Source organism: Hermetia illucens, chromosome 4 (assembly GCF_905115235.1).
Source record: "Hermetia illucens chromosome 4, iHerIll2.2.curated.20191125, whole genome shotgun sequence".
Taxonomy (NCBI): domain Eukaryota; kingdom Metazoa; phylum Arthropoda; class Insecta; order Diptera; family Stratiomyidae; genus Hermetia; species Hermetia illucens.
In genome coordinates, this window is record NC_051852.1 from 127,332,289 (window position 1) to 127,360,119 (window position 27,831).

At 44.1% G+C, this 27,831-nt stretch overlaps 3 protein-coding genes across 3 annotated transcripts; all 3 read right to left on the reverse strand.

Moving 5' to 3' along the window:
• Positions 1–364: 364 nt before the first annotated feature.
• LOC119654089 (lysozyme 2-like) lies at positions 365–712 on the reverse strand. Its single transcript, XM_038059253.1, has one exon. The coding sequence runs from the start codon at positions 710–712 to the stop codon at positions 365–367; it is 348 nt and encodes a 115-aa protein (XP_037915181.1).
• An 11,719-nt stretch (positions 713–12,431) lies between these two features.
• LOC119654090 (lysozyme 2-like) lies at positions 12,432–12,779 on the reverse strand. The gene has a single exon (XM_038059254.1). It carries the CDS (start codon positions 12,777–12,779, stop codon positions 12,432–12,434), a length of 348 nt encoding a protein of 115 aa, XP_037915182.1.
• Positions 12,780–16,283: 3,504 nt separating this feature from the next.
• Positions 16,284–16,631, reverse strand: LOC119654092 (lysozyme 2-like). The gene has a single exon (XM_038059255.1). It carries the CDS (start codon positions 16,629–16,631, stop codon positions 16,284–16,286), a length of 348 nt encoding a protein of 115 aa, XP_037915183.1.
• Between the last annotated feature and the right edge of the window lie 11,200 nt (positions 16,632–27,831).

Consider the following 27,831-nt stretch of genomic DNA (forward strand, 5'->3'; position numbering starts at 1 on the left):
ATTGTAGTCCTCTTAAACCATTGTGGTCTTGACTTTGAAATCTAAGCTGTACTCCAGTGCTGTAAAATCGCCCCGAATCTATAAGGCTAGGTTTGTGAACACGTTGATGGCAGACATAATGAGTAAATTTTCTCAATTTTTAAAGCTGTAAGGCACTTTCGCCCTCGTGATTCACCGCAGACAGTCCAGAAACTCACCTTAATCATCTTCAACCCTCACAGTTATTAACTAATGACAAAAGGTTTTTGCGAAAAACAGGAAATGACAACTCCTAAAGCAAAACGGACGATCCTATTTTCAGATATTATTAATACAGTCGAACGTTTTTCAAAATACCATTTTATTGAAATTTCGAAATGGAGATTTAGATACAATCAGCAACACTTGGGGCAGTTCCGTTGCAGTAGTTGAGCCATCCGTACCAGGCCTTGAATCCTTGTTGTTTGTAGACAAGTTGGGCACACTTCCAGGAAGCGGACAAGTTTCCGAGAAGAGCGGTACAGGAAATTCCGCAGCTATTGTAGGATGAAACATTTCCTTGACACCACCATTGGTTGTTGATTTGGAAGAGACCGAAATCTTGGGTTCCGTTGTAGTTGAGGGCACCGACGGCTTGATCGTTGAAGGATGATTCGTGTTGGATCAAACAAATCCAGTTGGCGAGGGTGGTCAAGTTGGTTACTCCATAGTCGTGGTAGAGGATACGAGCCATTTCACAACGGCTGTAAACCCTGGCTTGAGCACAGGAAACAAGGACGAGGAGGGCAATAACTGCGATGGCTTTCATCTTGAATAGTTCGGTTCTTCGGTTGAATCAAGGAACTGATGAAAATTCAATGAACTGTCCATCCTTTTATACTTGCATTTCACTCAAAATAACTTCGTCATCTATTGTTTTCGGCACTATAGCTTATCTTAGATAACAACCACATGCATGGCATCTAAAGTTTTAATTAATATTGGCGAATAGCAGATTATCGCAAAAAAAACTATTCCGATTTTATCTTCACGAACAACTCTACTTTTGTATAATAGCATAGCTTCTAAATTCATTCCACTTATTCTTAAAATAGTTAAATTTTCAGAGGTTCGAAAGTATGTTAGTAAGCAAATTATCACTCCTGTTAGAAACGAGTCACTAAAAAACCAAAGAAATAAGTCCATAATCCTGACTAGCGTCAATAAAGCAAAATGAAAATATTATCGTCAACGCAACACATTTGCACCTTTCATTACCTTTAGGTTCTACTGCTGCGGGAATTCAATCAGAAGACCATTAAAATCTACTATATATAATACAGTAAGGGCTAGGGCTCACTCGTTCACTCCATACCTTAGAAAGGCCTTAAGGTACTACGCGCTTTTTCTCTACATTCTTCCCTTCCGTTGAGTTCCATGGAGTAGGCCTTTTAGCGGCGAGATTGGAAATCATATTTCTCGCGGACGTGATAATTTTTACGTAGGTTTTGCAGAGTGCATTGTCAATGGAGTCCTTGTATTTATGTTAATAATTTAATTATATTACGGAACCTTAGACCCTGTTACTTAATAATGTGTAGTGTCCGCGGCTTTGCGACTTGAGCGGTATTTCATTCGCCTTTCCCAAGGTCAATCTGACAAGGGAGTGCATTTAATAACATGGAATATTTCCTCTTTTGACACCCTCCAGCTTTCCCAATTTACTCCTTTCAATTTCCCAATTCCCATCCGGACATTCACTCACCTCCACCATTTAGCATTTCAAATTATAATTTTATTTATTTTAAAAGAACCTAACTATTGGTCGCTTTCCCCTACACAAAAGAATCCCTTCACGTATATACAATTCTAAATTTTATTTCTTAATAATTTAATTTTTGAATGTTGCAAGCAAAAATTGAGCAGGCATATCGTTCGTTGGCCCTTTCGCTTGCCCATAAATTGCACAGATTACATATTATTGGATGCAGGCAAAGAGATTGGCCTTTGCTGGAATGGTGCATGCCGCTGAAAGGGTAATCTGTTGTAGTTTTTGGTTTTGCTAGGCTGTCTTTGAATTTTGAAGTTCAAGGTCGAGGTCAGCGAAAGTGGGAATTAGCAGTATCTAGACCGACTGATGAGGTTGGCAGCTAATCAGCTGGATGCAGCAGTCTTTTTGGGGAAAGCGAAATTCATGCTGGGCTTTGACAAACAAAGGAGTTATTTAAAAGGTGAATAGTTGCGGGCGGACAAAGACGATTCGGAAATAAAAGAGAAACGTGGCTTATTTTTCTTTGGTGAAGAAAAGACAAGAATTTAAAAAGTAAAAATTTATCGAAATGCGGATGATTAACATGGAATTTTTTTAAAAAATTGACGCCTCATCGAAGTCACCCGAGAATTTGTTAGGATTTACGTTCAGAGTATGGTGAGCAATGAATCATTTGGGCGAAGCACGATAAAGAAAATAAAAATAGGAATAATAGTGCATTGATCATCATGAACAAGAACAACTGCATCGATGCGAGGTTTGAGACAAACGGTTAAGAACCAAATTGAATTTAAACCCAGACCGGAAGGTGCATTTTGGTGTCAAATGATTTGTTTGTGCTACTCAGGGTGCATGATTCTTATTTCGAGTTCAGGCGGGACAATTTAAATAAAGAAAAAAATAGGATACCTCTACGTGAATCGCACTTTCAGAGTGTCAGGGTAAAAGGGGCCTTTATTCCATACTTTCATTTAGTTTTCTTTATCCTATTTATATTTTTGGTTTAATTTTTATTTATTTGTTATTATTTTTATTATTTATTTTCCGAGTTATCACAATCTCGGCAGATGCCGGATTTTACCTAATACTAGCACTAAGTGCCAAGCATTTAGGCTCGGACGATCCTACCTACTTAAAAACTAAAGGGGCACTGGTGGTGGTGGCCGGTGGTAGGTCAGTGGGAGAATCCGTCGAGTACTCCCCGCAACATCGAGCACGTATGCAGAATGGTGTACTTCTGCATGGTTTGAACCAGACTGTGCGAAAGTCCCAGGACATCAAGGGAAGCCGTGAGGGATTTAGGTACAATACCTGTAGCTGACAATATTATGGGAACTACAACCACCCGCTCGAGATGCCAAATTTCTTTGATTTCCCGAGCCAATCGCTCATAGTTCACCTTCTTCTCCACGTATTTCCGTTCAATGTTGCTATTATGGGGGATAGCAACATCAATAATATACGCGGAGCGACCTGTCTTGTCAACTAACAGTACGTCAGGCTTGTTGTGTGCGGTATGGCGATCAGTCAGAACTTGCCGGTCCCAATACATGCTGTAAGCAGAACTATCAAGTACTGCTTGCGGCTCGTATCGGTAAACCGGACATGTCCCCGTGATCAGCCCATGCTTGTATGCAAGGTTTTGATGGATAACCTTACATACAGCATTATGCCTGGTGATGTACTGCACCGGTGCCATAACAGTACAGCCAATTCACGTGTTTACCGTGCATTGCCTTCGACTTCCATTCCTCGATCCGCTCTTGGTCCGACTTCACCCCACTCAGAGGATTGAAAGATCGATCCTTCAAGTTAAGTGGAGTCAGTCCACAGTCTGCCTTACAGACAGCCACATGCAAGGGACTCGCCTGCTCCTTGCTGTAAAAATAAGCGCGCAGCGAGTCGACTTGGCGATGATGTTGTGCCGCCACGTCAACCACGCCCCAACCTCCTATGTCACGAGGCAGGTTCATCCGCTCCACGGCAGACTTTGGGTGATGCATTCGGAATTTGGACATAGTTGTCCGTATCCGCCGCTGGACGTTTTCCAGGTCGGTCTTAGTCCACGACAATATTCCGAATGCATAAGCCAGTGAAGGGATAGCGAATACATTCAACGCGCTTATTTTATTCTTCCCCGAGAGATGCGATTTCAGCACCAGCTTTACACGTCGCAGGAATTCGGACAGCAGAGCTTCCTTCAGATCACCAACTCGAGCATGGGTTCCTTGCAGAATTCCTAGGTACTTGTAGAATTCTGTCTCGGTCATAGCTTCGATGTGGAGGTCACCAATGCTATGTCCGGCATGCGGCTCGTGATGACCTTTGCGGATGGCTTGGATTCGACATTTGTCTAATCCAAACTCCATCCGAATATCACGGCTGAACATGTCTATTATTCGTAACAGACTTCTGAGATGGTTGTCAGTACCAGCATACAGCTTGATGTCATCTAGGTACATCAAGTGTGTCAGTTCGCACTTAGCACGTAGGCCATATTTTATTGCAAAACCATGCCCTCTAGCATCATTCAGTAGCCATGAAAGGGGGTTCAGTGCCATACAAAACCAAAGAGGACTCAATGAATCCCCCTGGAAGATGCCCCTCCGTATACGGATGGGCTCTGAGGTATTAGCACCCTCAGATGTACGGACTGATAAGGTGGTATGCCACCCTTCCATGACTGTCGCCAAAAACTTTATTAGTTTCGGATCAATGCGATACAGATGTAGGATGTCGATTAGCCAGGTATGCGGAACGCTATCAAAAGCCTTGGCATAATCGATATAGCAACTGAAGAGGTTTCTTTGGCCTCTAATTGCTTGTCCTACAACTACCGAGTCGATAATGAGTTGCTCTTTGCAACCCCTTGACCTAACTCGGCAGCCCTTCTGCTCCTCGGACAGAATGTTGTTGGTCTCGAGGTGCGCATTGATCCTTCCACTAATAATGGACGTGATGAATTTGTAGAGGGTTGGTAAGCAAGTGATCGGTCTTGTGTCTGCAGGGTCCTGCACCGTGTCCTTCTTAGGGATAAGGTAGGTAATCCCCGCAGTGAGGAAAGGTGGAAATTCCTCCGGCCGACTCATGACCTCATTTATACTGCGTGCCAACCGACTGTGTACGCTGGTAAATTTCTTATACCAGAAATTCTGCACCCGATCCAGACCTGGGCCCCTCCAGTTCTTCGAGCTGTTTATGGCTCGTCGAACTTCCTCTTCGGTAACATCCGTGAAATTCATGCCAGGTGAATTGACATGGCGGGTGCCTTTGGCGGTGATCCACTCAGCATGCTCAGCATGCTGGGCAGGTAACCCCCAAAGTCCACCCCAATACTCTTTCGCTTCCGTCACCGAGAACTGTATTGTCTGGGCGCTCTGTTGGGATTCGTTGAGAGATCTGAAAAAGCTCCGCTGGTTCCTCGCGTATGTTGCATTCTGGACACGTCTGGAATAACTTTCGCCATACCGCCGTAACCGACTGCATATGACAGAAAGTTTCTGTTTTAGTGTGTCTAGAATTTCAACAACGGGTGTCTCACAGGGGATGGCATAGTTCCGGTAAACCCTCTGCACTTTGTTTCTCACCCGTCGGCTGGCATTGCCAGTGCTGATCTGAATCAGTCTAGCAATGTCCTGCCTTAGTGAGTCCCGCCGACGTTCCAGACGAATTTTCCATGGTGGATCTCTTTTGTCACTCAAACCAATAACACGAAAGCGAATCTTCTGACCGTGCAATCTGATAGCCGCAACTGCACCACAATACACAAGTGATTGTAGTTGCAGCAGCGACATATCAGCACACAGTCGAGATGCAATCTCATCATTGATTTGAGATAGAATTCCCGGAGTTGCTGGTAATGCATAGAGCCTGGGAATGCCTGGTCTATGCAAAGGATCCATATCCGAGAATTCTATACACGCTCTTTGGAATTCGTCCCGAACCTCAGCGGAAACCTCAGCTGGACGGTGGAGAAGAGTGCTTCGACGAGTACTGAACCTGTTGCCTGCAGTGCGGCGTGGTGTTGTTGATGCCGCCGCCTCTGCCCCCATCGACTCTCGGTCACCAGTTTCCCCGATGACTTCAAGTCGAACACGTTCCCTGATGGTGGCCGGGACTGTGTCGCTGCGAGTAATAAAGCGGTACTGGTCTGCGACTCGCTGCACAGTCACGTGCGCGAATTGCGGGAAACGCTCGACGAATCTCTGGTGCAACAAGGGGCGGTAAGATGTTGTACCCGCCCCCGCCGTTATTTCGTAGTAGGAGCGGATGATGAAGAGGTTCATTTCTTCAGTCCATTTCATCCGCTTCCTACGCGAACCTGCTGAAGTGGTCGCCACAGGTTGTGGCGAAGCAGCTGCAGCAGGCGGAGCTGTGCTCCTGGTCGTCGTGGCGCCTAGACGTCGAACCGCCCCACGACTAGCGGTTTCGACGCCGTGCTGTCCATTACGAGAGCCCGACCCAGTCACCAAGTCAGACGACTCCCGCCGGTTATCCGTACCGGACCTTAAATTTCTCCTTCTTCTCATTTTTGGTGGTGCATTTTATCCCTAGCTGCCAGGTGTGTAGATAGCTTCCTTAGTGAGTAATCTGCAAGACTGCAAAGTTCCTGCACTTTCCTCACCTACCCCCTGAGAAGCTGCGGTGGCGTACAGCCATTCAAACTGAAGCTATCCATCCCTCCTCCTTTCACAACCGGGCTTGGGACCGGCTTCGGCGGAGTTTATTTTATTTTTGTATTTTTATTTTTCCGAGTTGTCAGAATCTCACCAGATGCCGCATTTTACATAATATTAGCACTAAGTGCCAAGCCCTGAGGCTCAAATGATCATAGCTCCATAAAAGATAAAGGGGCGCTGGTGGTGACCGGTGGTATGTTAGTGATAGGATCAGACGTGAACTCCACGGAACATCGACACCATTGTGTATTTCTGCATGGTTTGAGACTGAGAGTCCCACGACATCAAGGGAAACCCTGAGATATTTAGAATATATCTCAGAGTTTCCCTTGATGTTTAGAATATATCTCAGGGTTTCCCTTGATGTTGTGGGACTCTCAGTCTGGTTCAAACCTGTAGCTAACGATATTATGGGAACCACACCCACTTTCTCGAGACATCAAATTTCTTTCATTTCCCGAACCAGGGGCTTATAGTTCACCTTCTTCTCCAAGTATTTCCGTTCAATATTGCTATTATGGGGGATAGCAACACCAATAATATGCATGGCGCGATTCGTCTTGTCAATTAACATTTTTCTTATTTTTTCATTATTGTTTTCCCATATAATATATGCAGTAGTTGTTACGATGAAGCCTCACCATAGATTATCTAGTAGCATAAGAACTGTGATGGCCCTCTAAGAGTACATGCTCCAATAACATTTCTGGAAAGTGTGTTCTAGGCCGATTATTTTCAGTTGGCCCCCAACGACCACCTCGTGTACTACGTTCACTGCCTGGATCTTAATTAAATGGGTTTCTGGCGACCCGGTCCAATTAAACTGTCACAGTCACTATCGACGACACTGATCTGGCGAAAACTGAACAATCTAGGTATCTCTGAATGGTTCCCTCATATAAAGGTGAACTGCAATATACATGTAAAAGCAACTTGGATAAAGTGGCGCCCATATTCTTCATCCTTTATGATTGAAGCATCGATAAGCATCTAAAATTCAAACTGTACCGCAGTAGTGTTCACACTGTTTGCCGTTATATTTACTAGTGCTAACTGACCACAACAAACAATGAACGTTGTTTCGCGGCACCGAAACAGAAAATCCACGATCGGTTCGAAGTTGCACCATTGTGGAAAATTTTTGTGAGAAGCGTTTTCGATAATATGGTGATGAGATTGGTGCTAACATAAACTTAGTTTAGTTTGGCGGAGAGCACCTTGTGCACCTTAAGTTTCAAGCAAGACCCTTACCCTGGTGGCCGGGCTAGGCAGGGCGGACATTCTTCCCGGACTACTCGTGGGACCACGACATGGACTCAATTATAAAACAAACCGACGATAGAAGAAGAGGTGGTGATACCAGGCGCATCATCGGGGGACGAGATGCTGGCTTTCAGCCAGAAAACAATAGCTCTCGAGAGCAGCACACTCGGTGTCAGCCGTAGCACCGCTGTGCTGAAACCAACCTCAGGGACCGCCCGAAGCGATGCAGCAGACGGACTAGTGGTTTCCAGGGTGGAAACCGGAAACCCTCGACGTCGGGGGATCCCTCAAAAGTAAAGACCGACAAGAACGTCGGTCGCCAGAAACCGGTTAAGAAGCGAAGGTTCACCGGAGTCCTGATCAAGAGCCAATACCCATGCCATGCCATGACATGCCAATACCCATGCCAGGCCATGCATATTCCCAGCAAGATTGATAAGAATAAGGAGGCTGGTACTATCGACGAGCGGAATGAAAAAGACCTCGCTAAATACCAGGCGATTGTTGAGGAATATAACAGGAAGAATCTGGCAGACGAGCAGAAGGCGCATTCAAGACGAGACCAAACAAAAACACAAAAGGAGCAGAGTGAGCAACCTCTGGAGAAAAGTAAGCAAGAACAGCCAGCAGACGAACTGCCAAAAGCCTTCAGCGACGTGGCCAGGAGCCACTCATGTGTGGCGCTGGCTGATGTTAAGGTCAGGGTGTCGGAAATGGTCAATAAGCATCCTCTACGAGGAGATTCCCAGGAGACCAGTCGCTTGCATCTGGTTGCCAAAGATCCATATGGATAAGGAGGATAAGCTTATTCGATCCCCGCGTTTTCAAAATCCCAAGATTACCATACACGACTGGGTAATTAGAAAGGAGAAGGAACTCCAGACAAACAGACAACCTTTTCTGCTCCGTATAAACAGAGAGTGTCTGGAGGCACTAGAAAGGGTAGACTACAAAGTGCAGCTCAGAGTCAGGAACGCAGATGTGAAAATGTTCCTCTCAGCAAAACAGGACGACCACCTGGATCCAATCGACGCGGCCAACAAGGTGTTAGAAGAAATGAGGATCGTCGGGCCGACGGGGACTGATGAACCCTGGACGCAAGCAGATTATGCTGAGGGAAACGCGGATAAATCTGCAGCACTCGAAGTGCGCCTCGGCTAATATGCTTGTCTTCCTCTCAGAGGAAGACATCAACATCGTACTAACACAGAAGCCTTGTGTCGAAGGTGTTCGAACCATCAAAGGGCGTCAAAGTAAATATTTTAATTTATTCCATAGTACAGGAGACGTTTATCAGGACAGTCCTAGAGCACGTATCCTCGCGGGGAAGAGTACGCACGCTTTTCTGCGTCTGGGCCTGAGTTCCAGCGACCTAATCGTGATCAAACTGGAACAAGCGGGTGCAGAGGACGTGTACATTTCCTCGGCTGTGACGATTGGGAGGAGGTCCTTGATATCACCCTACTAACCGACAGTGTGATTCTTAATGTTGAAAACTAGAGAGTGTCATACCAGAGATCCTTCTCAGATCACAGCTGGAAACTTTTCAGTCCAGATCTCGCCACACAGGTCTCCAAATCCTTCAGAGAGTCCAGGAGAATAGATTGGAGAAAGTTTGACCAAGTAATTAACAACTAACTTTCCGCTGGAAACTGGAAAGATGGGCATGACAGAGGAACTTGATTTAAAAGTCGGCGCTCTGGGGCCCTGCTAAATACAGCAAGAAGACACTATCACCATGGTAGAATGAAGACCATTCCAGCCTCAGGAAGCTGACCAGGGAAATCTTCAACATCTGCTATAGGCATAAATATTGACAGTCGTACAAGGACTGTCTAAAGAAGTACAAGCCGGTCAAAAAGACTGCTTTGAGGCTTGAGGTCTTGGTTGGACTATTGTCAGAACATCGAAAGCACCAGCAAATCCGCAAGGTTCAGTAAGATTCTGTCAAGGAACATAGCATCCCATCCTTTTTTAAAAAGTCGGAAGGCTCCTGGACGGAATCTTCTGGTGAAAGCTTGAACTGCTGGTTCAGACACACTTTCCGGCTAACGAAGGGGACTCTAGGTCAGAGTCTTGCTTGGAGAGTTTGCAGCCACCCCAGCCGTACGAGACTATCAAATCGGTAATTACTCAGATAAGATCGGCTGGGCTATAGACAACTTCTCCGTATACATAAGTCTCCGGGTCCAGATGGCATAATGTCAGTCATGCTGCAGAAATAGCAGGAAAGGGTTGTGCCGTGGCTTGTTCAGATTTCGCGGAGCTGTATCTCTTTGGGATACGTACCAGAGGGGAGAAGACTCACGCGGGTGGTTTTCATACCGAAAGCGGGCAGGCGCGACCATTATTCCACGAAGGACTTTCGACCAATCCGCCTCGTCTCTTTCGTGTTGCAGACCATAGAGCGTATCATGGACATCCACTTAAGGGCGATTATGGAGAGAACGCCCTTCCCTAAGTCTCAGCATGCCTATCTCAAAGACAAATCCACAGAAACCGCTTTCCACAAGGTAATTGACACTTGTCACTACAATACAAACAGTATAACGAAATTTTCCGAATATTGGACAAGGTGAAAGCGGTGGCGTATGCTGACGACTTGGTGATATTAGTTTCGTCCAATTTGAGCGACATTATGGAAGAGGCGTTGGGAAGGGTGTACCTGAGGACCATAAGATGCGAATTCAGCATAAACAAATCCCAAACGGAACTAATGCTATTCACCACCAAGCTAAAGCTACTCGAATTTCACCCCGCGCGACTGATGTAAAGTATCTAGGTGTAGTCCTGGATCCAAAGCTACATTGTAGATTGGACATTGAACTGAGGGTAAAAGGCCTTTCTAGCATTCTATGTCTACAAGAGAACTTTTAAAAAGAAATGGAGTCTCCGGCCGAGGACGGTTATCTGGATGTACATCGCTGTAGTGCGTCCAAACCAAAAGTATGGCTCTATTGTATGATGCATGTGCAGATGCTACCGGGACTCTGTAGTCCTGCCCAGCAGATGCTGTCAATGTACTCCTGCATCTTTTCCCCTAGACCTCCACATTAAATACGTTGTAGCGTGTAGCCCTTTCAGACTACGGGGTATGGATGCTGGACAGCGAAGCCCTACGGCCATAGTAACATTCTAAAAGAAGTACCTCAAAATCTGAGCATTCCACACGGACTATGCCACGCGCAAGCTGAACTTCACGAGTAACTTTGCTGTGGACTTTCCAACTAGAGCAGAGTAGAAGACCGACCGCGTATTGCAATGTTATGACACAGTATCCTTTACCGATGGATCAAAGATGATCTGAGGAGTCGGTAGGGGGGCTTTTTCAAATACACACAGTGTATCGTCTCCCGGGTTTCGCCAGTGTATTCCAAGCGAAAGTACTGGCGATACTGGAAATCAATCGATGGCTGAAGCATGATCCGAGCCCAAAATGTCATGTAGCCATTTTAACGAACACCCAAGCGACCATTAAGGTCTTGTACTTAGCAACGGCGCCGGTCTGCACGGAGCAATGGGGACCATGCCGCCAGCCTCGGCAACCCTCAGGCACTTCTTTTGCGTTTGCCCAGCTCTAGTGTCAGGCTACGAGCACTGCGTAAACCATCCCTTGGGGACCTCAGAAAGATTTCTAGTTATGAGGTGGAGAGCTGCTTTTCTTCCTGAATGCTATGGGCTGGCTCTGAAGATATCAGATGGATGGATTGTTCCTCCTTGCTCTCATAGCAGCAGTGACGGTCTAAGGAGTTTGTGACATCAAAACGGCGCACCACAGCTCTAATTTAGCTTCTAGGAGCGGCCACTGATACCTACCTACCCACCTTGAAGGAGGGAGCGGCAAATCCAAGCTATATGAGAACTTACTAGCTAAAATTGACGCCAACATCGAGATCGATTCAGGAATGCGATCTAGGCAAGCCGACCCCGTTACCGAATACGACAAAGACTGAAGAAGGAGAATAGAATTACAGTCCACTCTAACTTTGACTTTGGAGTCAGAGAAGTATTTGATTGACGTTAAACCGCTCCCAATCTTCTAGCTTGGGTTTGTGATTACGCTGGGCTGAAGGTGCACTTAAGTGTCCGTAAATCTGCTGAATTAACTCTCTTAGCTTTCTGGGCTTGTTAGACAGTTCAATCCCAGAAGTAATATGCACTTAAATCATCCACTAGTAAAATTTACCTTTAAATTATTAGGCATGTATTATTTATGAAAGTTGAAAGTTTCTCAAAAAATAATTTTATTCAAATTTCAGAATAGAGAATTTTTGCCCCTACAAGGGCAAGGACGATTCCGTAGCAAACCGTCTGCTGGTAGATAAAATCTGGAGAATGATTCAGCCTGGAAAGTTTATAAACACAATATCAATGGTAGAGAAAAAGAAGACGTGGCAGACCCTAGCTCAGATGGAGCGATAGTTTAGGTCGAATCACCAAGCAGCTTTAAGGAGTTCCTTGATAAAGTCCAGACTGCACACCGGTTGTTGCGCAGTTGGTGAAGATGAAAATTACCCCTAATCTCCAAGTAAGAGCCTATGAATACGTGATCTGATGGTCAACTTTCTTAGCATTTTAGGTTTTAGGTTTGATCACCTTCATCTATCGCGGTTATTACAAACCTGACAAAATGCCTCTGGACGAAGACGAGAAATAATCAACCTTAAAGCAAATTGATTATCTCAATTTCAGGTATCTGTTATTTAGGAAAGACGACAGTTTTTCAGAATAGCATTTTATTGAAATTTCAAAATAGAAATTTAGATACAGTCAGCAACACTTGGGGCAGTTCCGTTGCAGTAGTTGAGCCATCCGTACCAGGCCTTGAATCCTTGTTGTTTGTAGACAAGTTGGGCACACTTCCAGGAAGCGGACAAGTTTCCGAGAAGAGCGGTACAGGAGATTCCACAGCTATTGTAGGATGAAACATTTCCTTGACACCACCATTGGTTGTTGATTTGGAAGAGACCGAAATCTTGGGTTCCGTTGTAGTTGAGAGCTCCGACGGCTTGATCGTTGAAGGATGATTCGTGTTGGATCAAACAAATCCAGTTGGCGAGAGTGGTCAAGTTGGTTACACCGTAGTCGTGGTAGAGGATACGAGCCATTTCACAACGGCTGTAAACCCTGGCTTGAGCACAGGAAACGAGGACGAGGAGAGCAATAACTGCGATGGCTTTCATTTTGAATAGTTCGGTTCTTCAGTGGATACAAGGAACTGATGAGAATTCGATGAATTGTCCGTCCTTTTATACTTGCATTTCACTCAAAATAACTTCGTCACCCATTGTGTTCGACACTTTGGTTTATCTTAGATAACACCAACATTTAAAGTTTTAATTAATATTTCAGATTATCTTGGGAAACTACTCAGATTTTATCTTCTCGAACAGCGTTTCTTTTTCTGGTAATACCCTTAAAAAACATTTGAACGTTTCTTACAATATTCAGTTCAGTTGATTCAGAATATACTACTATTGAAATAGTTACTGCTCTTAAGAGCCAGTCTCTCAGAAACAAAGCAAATCAAACCACAATCCTGGTCCATTTCTGAAGATTTCGAGTAATATCAATAAACAGAATAATAATAAACCCTCGACATGACCCGTCTACGTACTTTTGTCCTTTTATACTTCGCCATTACCGCTGGGATAAATACACAAACAAACTGGTAACTAGAAAAATCGAGGCTCTGCGGAAACCCTGTTTATTTAAGGCCGAGCAGATGGAGAGCGCGGAGGACTGTCCACTTTTCTCTATAAAAGCGTTGGAACAGGCAGCGCTCTCTATGAAAAACAAAAAGGCGCCAGGACCAGATGGTATTCCTGTAGATGTATACAAACTGGTATTCCAATACCGGCCAGACTTACTGCTCGCGCATTCAACGCTTGTTTGAAAGAGAGCACTTTCCCTGCTCGTTGGAAGGTGGCGAGGCTTGCGCTGATCCATTAAGGGAAAGGTGACCCCGAATTGCCGTCTTCGGCCACTATGTATGCTTGACACTGCTGGGAAAGCGCTCGAAAAGCTCATCAGAAGTGGACTCGCTAAAACGATACGCGCAGCTGGAGATTTATCTCCCCGGCAGTTTGGTTTTAGAGCAGGGAGATCCACAGTTGATGCTGTCATGCAAGTCGTAGACGCCGTTCGATAAGCGGAGGCACATAGCCGCCGAACTTGACAGGTGGTATTCCTCGCAACGCTTAATGTCCGAAACGCCTTTAATTCCGTAAGATGGAAAGACATTTTAGGCACACTAGACAATATTTTCAACGTACCGAACTATCTCTTACGGATATTGACTATCTGTGGAACCGCTCCCTGCTCTATGAAATACTAGAGAGTCAAAGGAGGATGGAGGTCACGTCGGGGGGTAGCACAGGGATCCATCCACTGGGCCTATAATAGTCTACTTAAACTCGACATGTCAGAAGAGTCGCGCCTGGTCAGCTAACAGATGATGTCGCAGCGCTTATTGCTGGATGCACTGTCGAACAGGCGCAAAGCAGACTCGGCAAATTGATGCGACGGGTAAGTGGTAATCATGGTTTCAACCTTGGAACCGTTGGAAAAAACCGAAGTAGTCATCTGGACTAAAAAGATAATTCCAACCCTGCGTCCCATATCGTTCGGCTAGTCGATAATCGAGTTAAAACCAATGGTAAAGTACCTCGGGCTGACTCTTGACTCAAAGATAAGCTTTTTTGAGCAAATCAAACCAGCACCGAACAAGGCTGCACCTAGAGTTTTGGCGCTAAGCAGGCTGATAGCAAACATTGGGGTCCTATGTCTAGCAAGCGACGTCTCCTGATGAGTTCAAAGCAGTCTGTCCTGCTCTATGACGCAGAAGTATGGGCTGGCGCTCATAGCAAGGAGGTATATCGTAAACGTCTCGCGCAAGTACAGAGACGGGAGCTTTGCGAATGGCGTCTGCGTACCGCATTGTCTCTGAACCGGCCGTGATGTTAAGGAGCGTCAAGTCATATACAAACGCAAGGGAAATGAGCCAAGAGAGGTGGTTACTCTCGTGGCAAAATGAAACTAGGGGCAGAGGAACTGCGCGGCTCATCGGCAACTTAGATGCCTGGCTGAATCGAGACTGATACTCAATTTTTTAGTGGGCATGAAAGTTTTCAGTCTTACCTGCACAAGATTGGAAAGGCGCGATCTCCGGATTGAGTGTTTTACAATGGAGTTGTGGACGATGTCCACCACACTTTTTTTTTCTTGTGGAAGGTGGGATGGGATTCTTCAGCAACTCTATTTAAACACAGGGGTTCTCTCTCCAGACAACATTGTCGAAGAGATCCTGAGGAGTGCTGACAGGAGCCTTGTTGCCCATCACGTTCTAGGAATGGGCTGGTTGCTAAGAAGATAGAGCTTGACCGGTGGAGGAGCCGGATGGCAGGGGGTTCCTTAAACTGACAGTTCCCTTCCTCCTCTCCCCTCCCGTTGGTGACAGGAATTCCCTGATTTGAAAGCTCCGTAAGGCGGGAGAGTTCGGGGACTAACCCGAAGTAATGTAACAAACGGTTCCAGGCTAGCTCTCTGACGATGGGGAGGTGTTTATTTGGTAGTCCGACGGCGTACCGAACCGGGAACAAACGGTGATGAGCCAGACAAAAGACACACTAGATTCTGGTTGTTGTTGTGCTGTATTTGTACTAGATATCGAGAACAAAATCTACTCCGCCAACTTCGCCAAATTAAAGGCTGACACTAGTGTTCTTAGAGATTTGCCAACCGCGGTCGAGAATTATTTCTCCGGTAAGGAACGGATGAAGGTTCTAAAGACGTAATTGTCCCAGCGGATTATCCCAGAACTCGGCACTGGGTCGCCTGCTGTAGAATGTCATGTATCATGGAGTGGTTATGCTTCCCATCCTAGAGAAGACTGCTTCTGTTAGCTTTGCTGATAATCTGACTGCGGATGTTACAGTAGAGAGACAATGGGTCTACGTGGGGGCCTACGTGGCATAGTTTTAATGACCTGACGAGAAAAGGCCCGGTTGACCTTAGCAGACGAGAACCCAGAACGGTCTGAATAACGAACCAAATATAAATTGGACTAAAGAGATCCAAAGAGTAGCGCTCAATGCATGACAGGTAGATCGAAACCGCTCCGTGCCTGTATAGGTGTAGTGGAACTGTAGAGTAGCGCGCACTGATCACCTCGAAAATTAGCACCTTCGCGATCGTCATGGGGTTGTAATCATTGCGGTAAAATTTCGATAGAGCAATCTTTGATGATATGGTCATGTAATTCGCGCCGACGAGAACTTACTAGCTAAAATCGACCTGAACATTGAAGTCAGTGGAGAATGACTCATAGGCCGATCGACACAGCGATGACTTGATACGGTAGACGGTGATCTGAGAGCATCTCGACACCGCCTGCACCAAGAAAAGTGAAGAACAAAAACTGAAGAAGGAGAAGAGAATTCCAGTACCCCCTAACTATGGCGGCCTCGTGATTAGTCATTTTCCAGTTAGTAAAATTCACCATCATAGGACGGTCAGAAATCATTAGCCTTCAAGGAAGTGGATTATCTAGATTTACAAAACTTTAACAAATTTTTGAAAAAACCTTTTTATTGAAATTTCAAAATAGGTATTTAGATACAGTCAGCAACACTTGGGGCAGTTCCGTTGCAGTAGTTGAGCCATCCGTACCAGGCCTTGAATCCTTGTTGTTTGTAGACAAGTTGGGCACACTTCCAGGAAGCGGACAAGTTTCCGAGAAGAGCGGTACAGGAGATTCCGCAGCTATTGTAGGAAGAAACATTTCCTTGACACCACCATTGATTGTTGATTTGGAAGAGACCGAAATCTTGGGTTCCGTTGTAGTTGAGGGCTCCGACAGCTTGATCGTTGAAGGATGATTCGTGTTGGATCAAACAGATCCAGTTGGCGAGAGTGGTCAAGTTGGTTACTCCATAGTCGTGGTAGAGGATACGAGCCATTTCGCAACGGCTGTAAACCCTGGCTTGAGCACAGGAAACGAGGACGAGGAGGGCAATAACTGCGATGGCTTTCATTTTGAATAGTTCGGTTCTTCGGTAGATACAAGGAACTGATGAAGACTGACTGAACTATTTTCTCTTTTATACTTTTTCCACCCTCGTCAGAGGCTTGTCAGTTGTCGCATTCATAATTGAATTCGATTTTAGATAACAACAGTATGCGTGTTTTTGTTTTTTTATTTAATCGTAACAAACAAAACTATTGTTCCACCTTCAATGTTCCTAATTTTCTACCGATCGCTGATCTAGAAGCTCAAGTGGTTTAATTTCGTTGCTGCTAAAAATATACTCTTTTTGGATAATATAGTTGGCACATCATATCAGTAAGTTTATCAGAAATTGACGAGTTTCCATCGCTGGCGTCATTAAAGCTAACTTATATTTATTATCTATTATCTATTTATGTTTTTACTAGAAAAAATTCCGCAACATGTCCGAAATCTGGAAATAAATGGTTTGGTATTGTATGGAAGATATTTTTATTTTTCGATCTTCCATCTTTGAGCCATGTTTGTATTGCATGTGGTGGCAAAGTTAGGCTGCGTGATATTCAGTGACTAATTACTCTAATACATTTATGTTTTGAATTTGATGAAAAAATAAGTAGGAAGTCCTAAACCAACAGAATAACAGACGAAATCATGTTAGAGTTGTGGTATCTTGTATTACTAAATTAATATGTTAGGGCGATGGTTGAAGGCGTGGAGAATCAGTCTCCCGAGGGCGTTGCCCTGGACTCGTATCCCAGTCGTCAACGATGTTTGTTTTCGTTGTTATGGTTGTCACGTTGTTATGAACTTATGACTTGCACAGCCTTTGGTATTCTGATAATGAAACTGAGGCACAGTCCTATGGGAAATCGGAAATAAGAACAAGTCGGAATACCGGAAGCTCGCGCTTCGGGTATAAAGGTCTTGTGTTCATTTTATGTAAGAAAGTTCAACGCACATTTTTTCCATCCAACATACTCCTTCATATTTTTCCATACAAGCCATACACACATATTACAACCAATTGCACGTGTGAGTCGTATTTTGAGCCCTTACTCCCCTATGTTTCAACCAATATCAAATATAGTTTCAAAAAGTACTAATTGAGACCTTTCATTTGATACCCCACATGGCTACCCTCCATCTACATGTATGGAGAGCCCCCCTTAAACTTAACACAAAATGACGCCACTTGTTCTATGTAAAGGCACTTTACTGACAATCGGTCAAGCCGTTTCCGAATAAATCGAATGTAACAGACAGACAGACAGACTGGTCCTTAAAACGGGCTAGGGAAAAGTAGATCCTTCATGCATGGAATTTTGATATTTCATTTGAATGTCAATTATTGTTGTTAATTATGACGTCAGCATCTTATTTGTATGGCTTAGGATGCTGTTAATTCGCACGAAATTAATAAGTTTGAACAGCTATAGCTTTGACTCTAATATTCGGATTTCCATAAGATGTGGTATGTGTATTTACGAGACAGTCCTCTATGCTGCGAGACAGTCCTCTATGCCTGGGAGTCTAGGATGAACTTAAGGGGAGTTTTTCAGTAAATTTCTAAAAGTTGGTAATGTACTATTAGTAAGTTTATTTGAGCAGATATCGGAATGGGATATATTTTGAGTTCTAGATTTCATCCATTTTTTCGGATTTTTGGGCTGGGTAGTTTCCGAAAATGAGTCCTGTTTCACTTTAAGCGCGTACATTTTGACTGCATACTAGCGCACTTTGCAATTCACGCCAAACCTAATGTTACTTTCGGAAAGTACTTTTTTTGATACCCTACACCACTATATTCGGTGAAATTTTTCTATACATGGAAAGGGGGGATCCATGTATGAGGAGCCCCCCTTTAAACTCCACCTAAATTTATGTCACCCGCTGTATGCGTGGGATTTCATAGTTCCCATCTATCCACCAAATTTCGTTTGGATCGGCTTGGAGAAAAGTGTAACGAACAGAAAAGGAGGTCCTTGAAACTGCGGATGAAATTGTCGGAAATGAAGCACCTGGCTTGTATAATAATAATAATCGTTGGCGCAACAATCCATATTGGATCTAGGCCTTGAAGTGTGTTAGAGCACTTCATTCAAGACCGTAACGGTACACTACAGTAGACTGTAGGAGGCAATGTGGTCAGCATTGCGCTCGCCCGAGATTATTACCCTGATTTGACTCAGGTACTCATTCACAGCTGAGTCCACTGGTATCCGACGTCAAATCACGATACAAATTCCACTGTCACCAGTGAGATTTGAACCGTGACCTTCCGCACGACAGCCTTGTGCTCTAACCACTCAGCTATCCGGACTTGTATAGCATCCCCAATAAAGCTCTCAAGTCAAAATAGCTCCAAATAGGTTTGCCGAGGCGCTTACCACATGCCTTAAAGAAGGGGCATTTCCTACACAATGGAAGAAGCAGAAATTAATACTAGTCCTCAAGTCAAACACACCTTTGGGGAAAGCTTCATCCTACAGGCCGATATGCCTTCTAAATAATACTGGCAAACTATTCGAACGAGTGATCTATAACAGATTACATGCAATTGCCGAAAAGGATGATGATCTCTCCGAAAATCAGTTCTGTTTTCGAAAGTGGAGGTCTACAGTGGATGCAGTTGTCCTAGTAGCTAACACAGCTAAGACCGCACCTGACGAGGGCAAATGTTGCGCAGTGATTACACTTGATGTGAAGAACGCCTTCAATTCCGCTAGATACTTGAGTCCCTCATCAACATAGGCGTGGCGAAGTACCTGGTGCATATCGTTGCCGACTTCCTAATCGATAGGATTCTGTGCTGCGAATCAGATGAAGGAATGAAATCATACCAAACGACATGCGAAGTTCCACAAGAGTCTGCCCTAGGGCCACCCTTGCGGAATATTATGTATAACGGAGTACTGACCCTAGACCTTCCTACTGGTGTGGCCTCCATTGGTTTCGCGGACGATATTGGTGTGACGGTTGTTGCCGCCTTCTCGAAGAAGTCGAGCTTTAAGCAAATGAAGCAGTCTATGAGATTAAATCCTGGTTAGAGAATCCTGGTCTACAGCTCGCAGAGCATAAGACGGAAGTATTACTTATTACTATGTGGAGATGAAAATCAAACAATTCATTCCAAGCCTACGCGCAAGAACTTAGGTGTAATAATTTACCAGAAGGTGTGGAAGGTGCAGCAACCAAGGCATATAATATCGGAGCGCTGGTTGCGAGAATGCTACCAAATATAGGTGGCCCAAGACGGATGCACTGAAAAATATAGCAAATAAAAGAAAGATTGGAGCTGCGTATCGCATAGGTGTACTCCGAATATTTTGCGCTTACAGAACAATATCCAATGAAGTAGCTTGCGTGATAGCAGGAATGGTCCCGATTGAGATTCTGGCGAAAGAAATACAACGACTTTACGATCGTATCTCACCGGAGAATTTCCTGTCCGTCGGCAACAGTTCGGACGAACTGAAACTGTCACGGAATGGCAAGAGAAGTAGGACGAGTCAGAAAAAGGCCGCTGGACTCACAAAATCATATGGGATATCCGGAAATGGATCGAGCGACCCCACGACGAAGTAGATTCCAACCTACGCCAATTCTTGAGCGGACACGGAGGCTATCTGTATCGATTTGGGCGTGATGATTCGTCATATTGCCCAAATATTGCAGAGGACGCAGAACACGTCTTTTTTCATTGCTCCAGATTCGAAGCCCAAAACGCTACATTGGAAGCTGCAAGCGGTAAGCACTTTACACTTGAAAATATAATGGACAGACAGATCGACAGACAGTGAATCGATTTTAATAAGGATTTGTTTTACACAAAACCTTAAAAAACAACAAGAGAGAGGCTGTGTGGATTTACTATACTCCACAAAGAGGTGAACAGAAAGCATACAAATCAAATATGAGGTGTTCTCCTTTGATAATTAACGTAACATACCACTGTCTTCTAAACTGACACGTGCCTCCACATCCTAAGTCCTTGTTTCCCCTACCTCAGAAAGCAGAGATATAGCAAGGCGCGGTCTTTGAGTTTCCCACCCAACCTTGACATCCTCCGCCCATTATTTTGCCCTCCCTGTAAGAGTTTGCGGGGCTAAAGAGGAGGAGGGAAAAGAAGGTCTTGAAATCGAAAATTAGTTGAAATACATTAATGACAACAAAAGATACAAATCCAGAGCCACAAGAAATAAAATAAAAGAAATGAGGAAATATAAGAAGTATTGTGTTTCCCTTTGTGGGAAGCATATCGCAGTTCTCCATTAGTTGATAGCATTGACTCAATTTATTTGAAATTTTATTAATTTATGAAACTTATTGAAAATGAAATTAAAGAAAGATTAATATTATATGAGTGAAATTATATTATTTCTCATGTAGTGGCATTTTGTTGCCACTTTGTCGAAGTGGAGTTTCGGGTTACGTAACTATAAACTCAAAGTTTTCTGCAGCCAATAAGGGTGTCTAAGGACAAACGTAAAGCCAGAAAAAAAGTATTAACTAAATTAATCATGTCACGGAAATTCCACCACTCCCAAGTAGTAATCATACACACAATATTTACGTGAATTCAAAGATGTATTTGGAACTAAGTATTACAATGGAAACAACACTATTTCAACCCTGAATATACTAGTCATCTAGAACAATAACCATATCGCCTTCTTCGTCGTTTACAAAAATATCCGTCTGGTTTAATTCTGACTCCTCGGCAGACGACGGATCTGTGTCATCGTCAATAGCCATACATTCTGTCATTGGGGAGTCCACGTTCCCTTCAGCTTCTTCGAGGGGCTCAGATGACTCTTCTCCTGATTCTACAATGCCTTTCAGGTTCCCCGATTCTTCAGGATCTGTGTCATCGTCAATAGCCATGCATTCTATCATTGGGGAGCCCACGTTTCCTTCAGCTTCTTCGAGAGGCTCCAATGACTCTTCTCCTGATTTTACAATGTCTTTCGGGTTCCCCGATTCTTCAGGATCTGTGTCGTCGTCAATAACTATGCATTCTATCATTGGGGAGTCCACAATTCCTTCAGGTTGTTCGAGAAGCTCAGATGACTCTTCTCCTGATTCTACAATGCCTTTCGGGCTCCCGGATTCTTCAGGATCTATGTCATCATCAATAACCACAATGCCTTCAGCTTCTTCGAGAGGCTCAGATGGCACTTCTCCTGATTCTACAATGCCGTTCGGGCTCCCCGAATCTTCAGGATCTGTGTCATCGGCAATAACCACAATTCTTTCGGCTTCTTCGAGGGGCTTAGATGGCACTTCTCCTGACTCTACAATGCCTTTCGGGGTCCCCTTGTCTTCGCTAGTCTTATTCAAAAGATAGGTGAAATCTAAGATAGGTTCCGACGTACGCCCAATATATTTGAACGTGATGGGACCCATTAAACAAGGATAATTGAAATTCGCATACTCTGGTTCGCCATTGCGGGCAGGTCCTTGGATCTTATTTTTCGGTTGATACAAGTTTTTAATTTGCGTGGGACCCTGACTTCTCCGACACACGTCGTTCATCTTGCTCTTTTTCGTTTGATGAAGTTTATCAACTAAATCGAAATCTTTCAACCTGCTGTCTTCCTCCGCATTTTTCCGTTTCCGTTTTTTGTTGTCAACTTTATTTGCTTCGTTCAGGACATCTTCAATGTACATGCGGATATCTAGATCAATTGTAACTTGGGATGCCATTTTCAAAGTTTAGTGGGTTTGTTAAGGAACAAAGCTCTAACACCGTCTTATTTCAACTCCCAGGTATTTATAGTTGGATCTACAAATTAAGATGAATTCAGGCAATAGGTAAGTCCTTATAAGATCTTTAAAAAAATTAGAACATAATTAAAACATCTCTTTTAAAATATAATAATTTTTCAGGAATTTAGCTTAGTTCCAGACTTTAAGATTTCTCGGGTGGATACTGTAATTTTTAGGTTTTAGTATCTGAAATCTACTCACATTTTACCATGTTGTTAAGTTACCATGAACCGCTATGTGTAGCGTAAGACGTTGACTAGACCAAATTTGTCATCATTATAATATCTTTCATTTGAGTCATGGATATTTCCAGGTAATTAAAAAAGTTGGAATAGAGTTAAAACATCGCTTTTAAAATATTATAATTTTCCCTAATTTCCTTAAGTTCCAAATTTTAAGATTTTCTGCCAAATATTTCCAGGGTGAATACTGTCATTTTTTGAATTTCTGCAAAGTCAGTTTTAAACTTTTTGTATCTGAAATCCACTCACATTTTACCATGTTGCTAAGTTACCATGAATCCCTATGTGCAGCATAGCATTTTCATTACACGGAATTTTCTGAGAAACTTGCACTCCTTCTCCATTTTCCTGCACGGTATATATAGATTGATCCACTCGCCGGGCATCCCGTCATAGTTAATTCTATTGCATGGATCAACTCGCGTTAAAATTGTCACCCTTTCTCAACATTTGGCCTATCCACTCCTAACTTTTGATCAACACATCCCCGTATATCAATGAAGACCATTGTCGCAAGCCAGCTTGAAGTTTTCAAAGTGGTGAATGGACGAAAGATATGTCGATCCAGCCGACTTTGGAACTACTACGGTTTAGGTATTTCGTCATGAAATTGCTTCACACATCAAGATAGCCTACAGGAAATGGGGCCTGACGACTGGCGTTCTTTGCGACTGACTGCTCAAGGCAACGTTGTTCGCCATATGGCTCTCTATGATTCTAACTGCTGGGCGGCTGCCCAAAACAGTAAATGTCGCCTCGAGGTAATGAAAATGAAGCTGTTACATTGGGTCAGTGACCGTATAAGGTATAGTCACTTCTGAGATTAGGCCTTTCGCGAACAATATGTAGGTGGTAAGAACCTGTCATTGAAGCGAGAGACAGCATGACCAAGCAACCCGCGCTATTGACGAGCTTGAAAGGGAAAGGAACAAAGAAACAATGATGATAATATCGACGCGCTGATATCACTACAATACTCCACAAAGGGTAAACAACAAAAAGGATTAGTTGTGTCTTTTATTCTGGAGGCTAGCAACCTACAATTCCCGAAATTCCCTAAACTAAGCGAAAACAATCGGACTAATCTTTAGGCTTTTAACTTTTACTTTTTTAGTGAACGCCCCTCGATGATAGTATCCAAGCTCCCCACAGTGTTTGCATGCTTGAACTTGAACGAAAATTTCAGCAATACAGGTCGAACTTTCTGGGGTTCAGTGTGGTAAGATGGACTCCCTTGACGTAGTAAGTGAGCTTAGTAAGGACGATCCTCCAGGAAACGAGGGGTGACCCCTGAAGCTAAGCGGTAATCAGAACTCCAAGCCCAGGTGTGACTACTGTGCCGAGGGCTGAATGGTCACAGGGGTTAACATGTGCAAGTAAACGGTGAACTCTGGGTTCCAGACAACCCTCCAGTTTCAACTTCCTTGCCTCGGCAAAAAGGGGCTCCACCGAGATCGTCTTACTTTCCCCGTTAAAATAAAAGCCGTGATAGCAAATTATGAAAAACAAAAAAAAAACAAAAACCTTTTAAAAAACTACAATTAAATCTCGATCGTGACGATCCAACCCCGATTGAAAGGGTAACCCTAAGCTCATCGATGGGAACCTAGGTCTAGACTCAGATTCTCCACTTACTCAGATGAAAACCAATCCAATTGGGACCCAGTCCTTAACGGACGAGCCGAAGCAGGCCCCTTCTGTCGGCACTCAACTGCTGAGGCTAAAGTTTTGCTCATGGGTAAGCACCTGTCCACGAACAGTAAATTTCTAAAAGTTGATTTTAGTAGTAAGTTTATTTGAGCAGATATCGGAATGGGACATATTTTGAGGCCTAGATTTCATCTAAGCGCATCATCCTAATTTTTTTCGGATTTTGGGGTTGGGTAGTTTCCGAAAATGAGTCCTGCTCACTTTAAGTGCGTACATTTTGACTTCTTACTCGGGCACTTTGCAATTCCTGCCAAAACTAATGTGAGGTTCGGAAAGTACTAATCGAGACCTTTCATTTGATAACCTACAGGACTATATCCGGTCATTTTTTTTTAATTCTCCCTTTCCATGTATGGGGAGCCCTCTTTAAACTCTTCCTAAATTTATGTCACTGACTGTATCCGTGAGACTTCAGAGTTTCCATCTATTAACCAAACTTCGTTCGGATCGGTTTAACCGTTTAGTGTACGACTTTCTTCTCGAAATCTTGATGGAATCGACCAGTCGCGGCAACCGCAGCACAAAACACCAGAAAATCTCATGCAAAGCGCCAAATTGAGGTTACCTGTTAAAGATGTTCGATTATTACCCATTGCTTAAAATTTTTCGTACGCACTCTAGTCTCTCACCCATCGGAAACTCCCATGCCGACCAAACTCCTACCAATCCAATCTTCTTTGTAAGAAGGGGTGTACCCATCAGACTTCTACTGCAACTAAACGCTTGTAGAGTGAACTTCCCCGACCACTGGGTCTCCACTTTGTTATCCAGCAGATTACTTCGCTATCACTTCTTTTTGACTTCACCTCAACACAACCTCGCACTTCACTCTGAAATGATTTTGCCCGCGGCTTCGAATCGACTACCAGTTCAGCCGTTCCACTGTCAATCGATCAGCCAGTCCCGGTCCCGCTTATTTTTATTCCCGATCCATGGCCTTGAACTTAAAAGTTCATGCCGTCATTGCTCATTGGGAATTTATGAAAAAATAGAATTTGAAATTGAATTGAAATTGCACTATGAAATCTGAGGAAAAGGGACCAGTTGTTGGATTGTTTTAAAAAAATAAGAGAAATTCATTAGTTTAAGTATTAAGTATTGTATTTAAATGAAGGACTGGCGGAGAATCGTGAAATAAAGAGAGATAATTGGGAAAACTAAAGGGTTAAAAAAGTATGAGGATAAAGGGACTATTACACATTACTGAATGCATTATTTGGTCAAATTTATCCCAGGAATGGAAAACTGCTGCTGCTGCTACGATTTTTGATGCACGGATATATCCTCTGTTCATTTTATTGTGAAACAGTAAACACACAGTCCCTTGTACACCGTCAGACCTTTTATAAGGTCCATTGTACTATCCTCTAAAATCACATATTCAACGGCTTCCTGCTGACATTCGCGTGCTTTTACCCGAAAGGGACTTTTAGAGACAGAGGGTGCGCAATTTTACGTGACAGCAGGAGAGAATTTCTCCATTTCTTCAGTAGGCTTGACAGTGAATGACCTAACGTTAAACACTAGTTTTGATGCCACCAATCTGTAGTTAAACCCTTGAGCGTCAATCTCGTTACCAGCGATATGGAAATACACTGGCGTCAAGTTAAAAATGCTTCGATCAGTCGGCAAGTTTCACTAGGATTTAGTCTCACCTCCATACTAACTGGCCTAATATAATGTTACTATTTAGTGACGATAATACTGGTTAATTTTCGGAGCAAATTCGAAAGATTTATATCGCAGATGCATTTACCTCCGCTTGGGGTATGACCGTCATTTCAGAGTGCGAGTTGTCCGAAACACCCCAAAGAGTGGTTTTCCAGGATTGAGTCGTCACTGAAGATAATGTAGCCTGTAATCCTTGGTGGTCAAAGGGTAGTCTAGGTCCCAGGGCGAAACGTGGATTGGTACCCACGATGGAGCATAAAACCTGGGAAATGCCTGCTGAACCAACACCAACAGCTCTACTACCAAACCCTATCTCCACCTCCACGTGGTGACCGCTGGGACTTCTTTCTTAACGAAAAGCTGCAGACGGGGAAGGACGAAGGCGAGTCTCCCGCGCCTAAAAACGGGACAAATTGTACCAACTGGTCCTCCAGGTTGGGGGTTGGGTAGGGCTGACAACCCTTCACGGAAAACAACTTGTTACGAAGCCACAACAGGAGCCTCGGACAGGACGGATTTTAAAACGACGGACCCGTAAACGAATACGCAATAACGATTTGCGCATCTTCTCACGAAACGTGCGCTGCCTGTACAGAGATGAAGCTGACGAGCAGCTAACCGATCCCTGTCCTAATATAGGGCTGATATAACAGCGTTGCAAGAGATGCGATGGACAGGGACCGGTTTCCTGGAGAAGAGCCACTACACCATATATTATAGCGGTCATCCAGTAAACCATGTGCTCGGAGTTGGTTTCTTAGTCAGCCAGAAAATGAAACCTGCTGTTATCGGCTTTAGAAACATAAGCGAACGGCTATGCATTCTGCGCTTGCGAGACAAGTTTAGAAATATAAGCCTCATAAACGTTCACGCCCCTACAGAGGAGACTGCAGAGTCGGAGAAGGATACTTTCTACGAGGCAGTAGAACGAACCCCCGAAGCCTGCCCCAGATATGATATCAAAATCATACTTGGGGATTTTAACAGCCAAGTAGGGAAGGAGCCCGTATTCAGGCGATACGTTGGCTCCCATAGCTTACACGAAAAAACAAATGATAACGGACTGCGGATTATTCAATTAGCAGGCTCCCACGAAATGGTTGTTGGAAGTACCTGGTTTGCGCGGAAAGCGGTCCACAAACATATGTGGGCCTCTCCAGACGGGACCACTTTCAACCAAATTGACCACGTGTTGATCGAACGCCGCCACCTCTCAGCCTTCATGAATGTCAGAACATATAGGGGGGCCAATATAGACTCGGATTACTATCTCGTTGGCATGGTGCTCCGAGCTCGAATAACAATACCACCTAGAATCCCCTCTGACAATCAGGTGAGAGTGAACACTGAAGCCATCCACAACACAACCCTCCGCAACACCTATAAGAGGGAAATGGATGCCGCAATAACTGCAGTCAACAGAGAACCTGGAGATGAAGCATCAACAAATGATCTTCACAATCACCTGAAGAACGTTATCATGGATACGGCTACAAACATACTTGGCCCCAGCCGCAAAAGGAGTCGGAACGGCTGGTTTGACGATGAATATAAGCTAGCAACGGAACGGAAGAATGCCGCATACCGAGTAATGTTGCATTCTCAAAGAATGCGGGCACGCGCAGAGACTTATCACGAACTCCGTCGAGTGGAGAAGCGATTTCACAGACGGAAAAAGGAAGCCTGGGAGAACCAACAAGTCTATGAACTAGAAAAGTACAGGGAGCAAACGCACCAGGCGCGGAAGTTTTACCAACA

What these genes read in the sequence shown, in the direction of transcription:
- LOC119654090 (XM_038059254.1), bottom strand. Translation starts at nt 12,779, where the DNA reads ATGGCTCGTATCCTCTACCACGACTACGGTGTAACCAACTTGACCACT.
- LOC119654089 (XM_038059253.1), bottom strand. Translation starts at nt 712, where the DNA reads ATGGCTCGTATCCTCTACCACGACTATGGAGTAACCAACTTGACCACC.
- LOC119654092 (XM_038059255.1), bottom strand. Translation starts at nt 16,631, where the DNA reads ATGGCTCGTATCCTCTACCACGACTATGGAGTAACCAACTTGACCACT.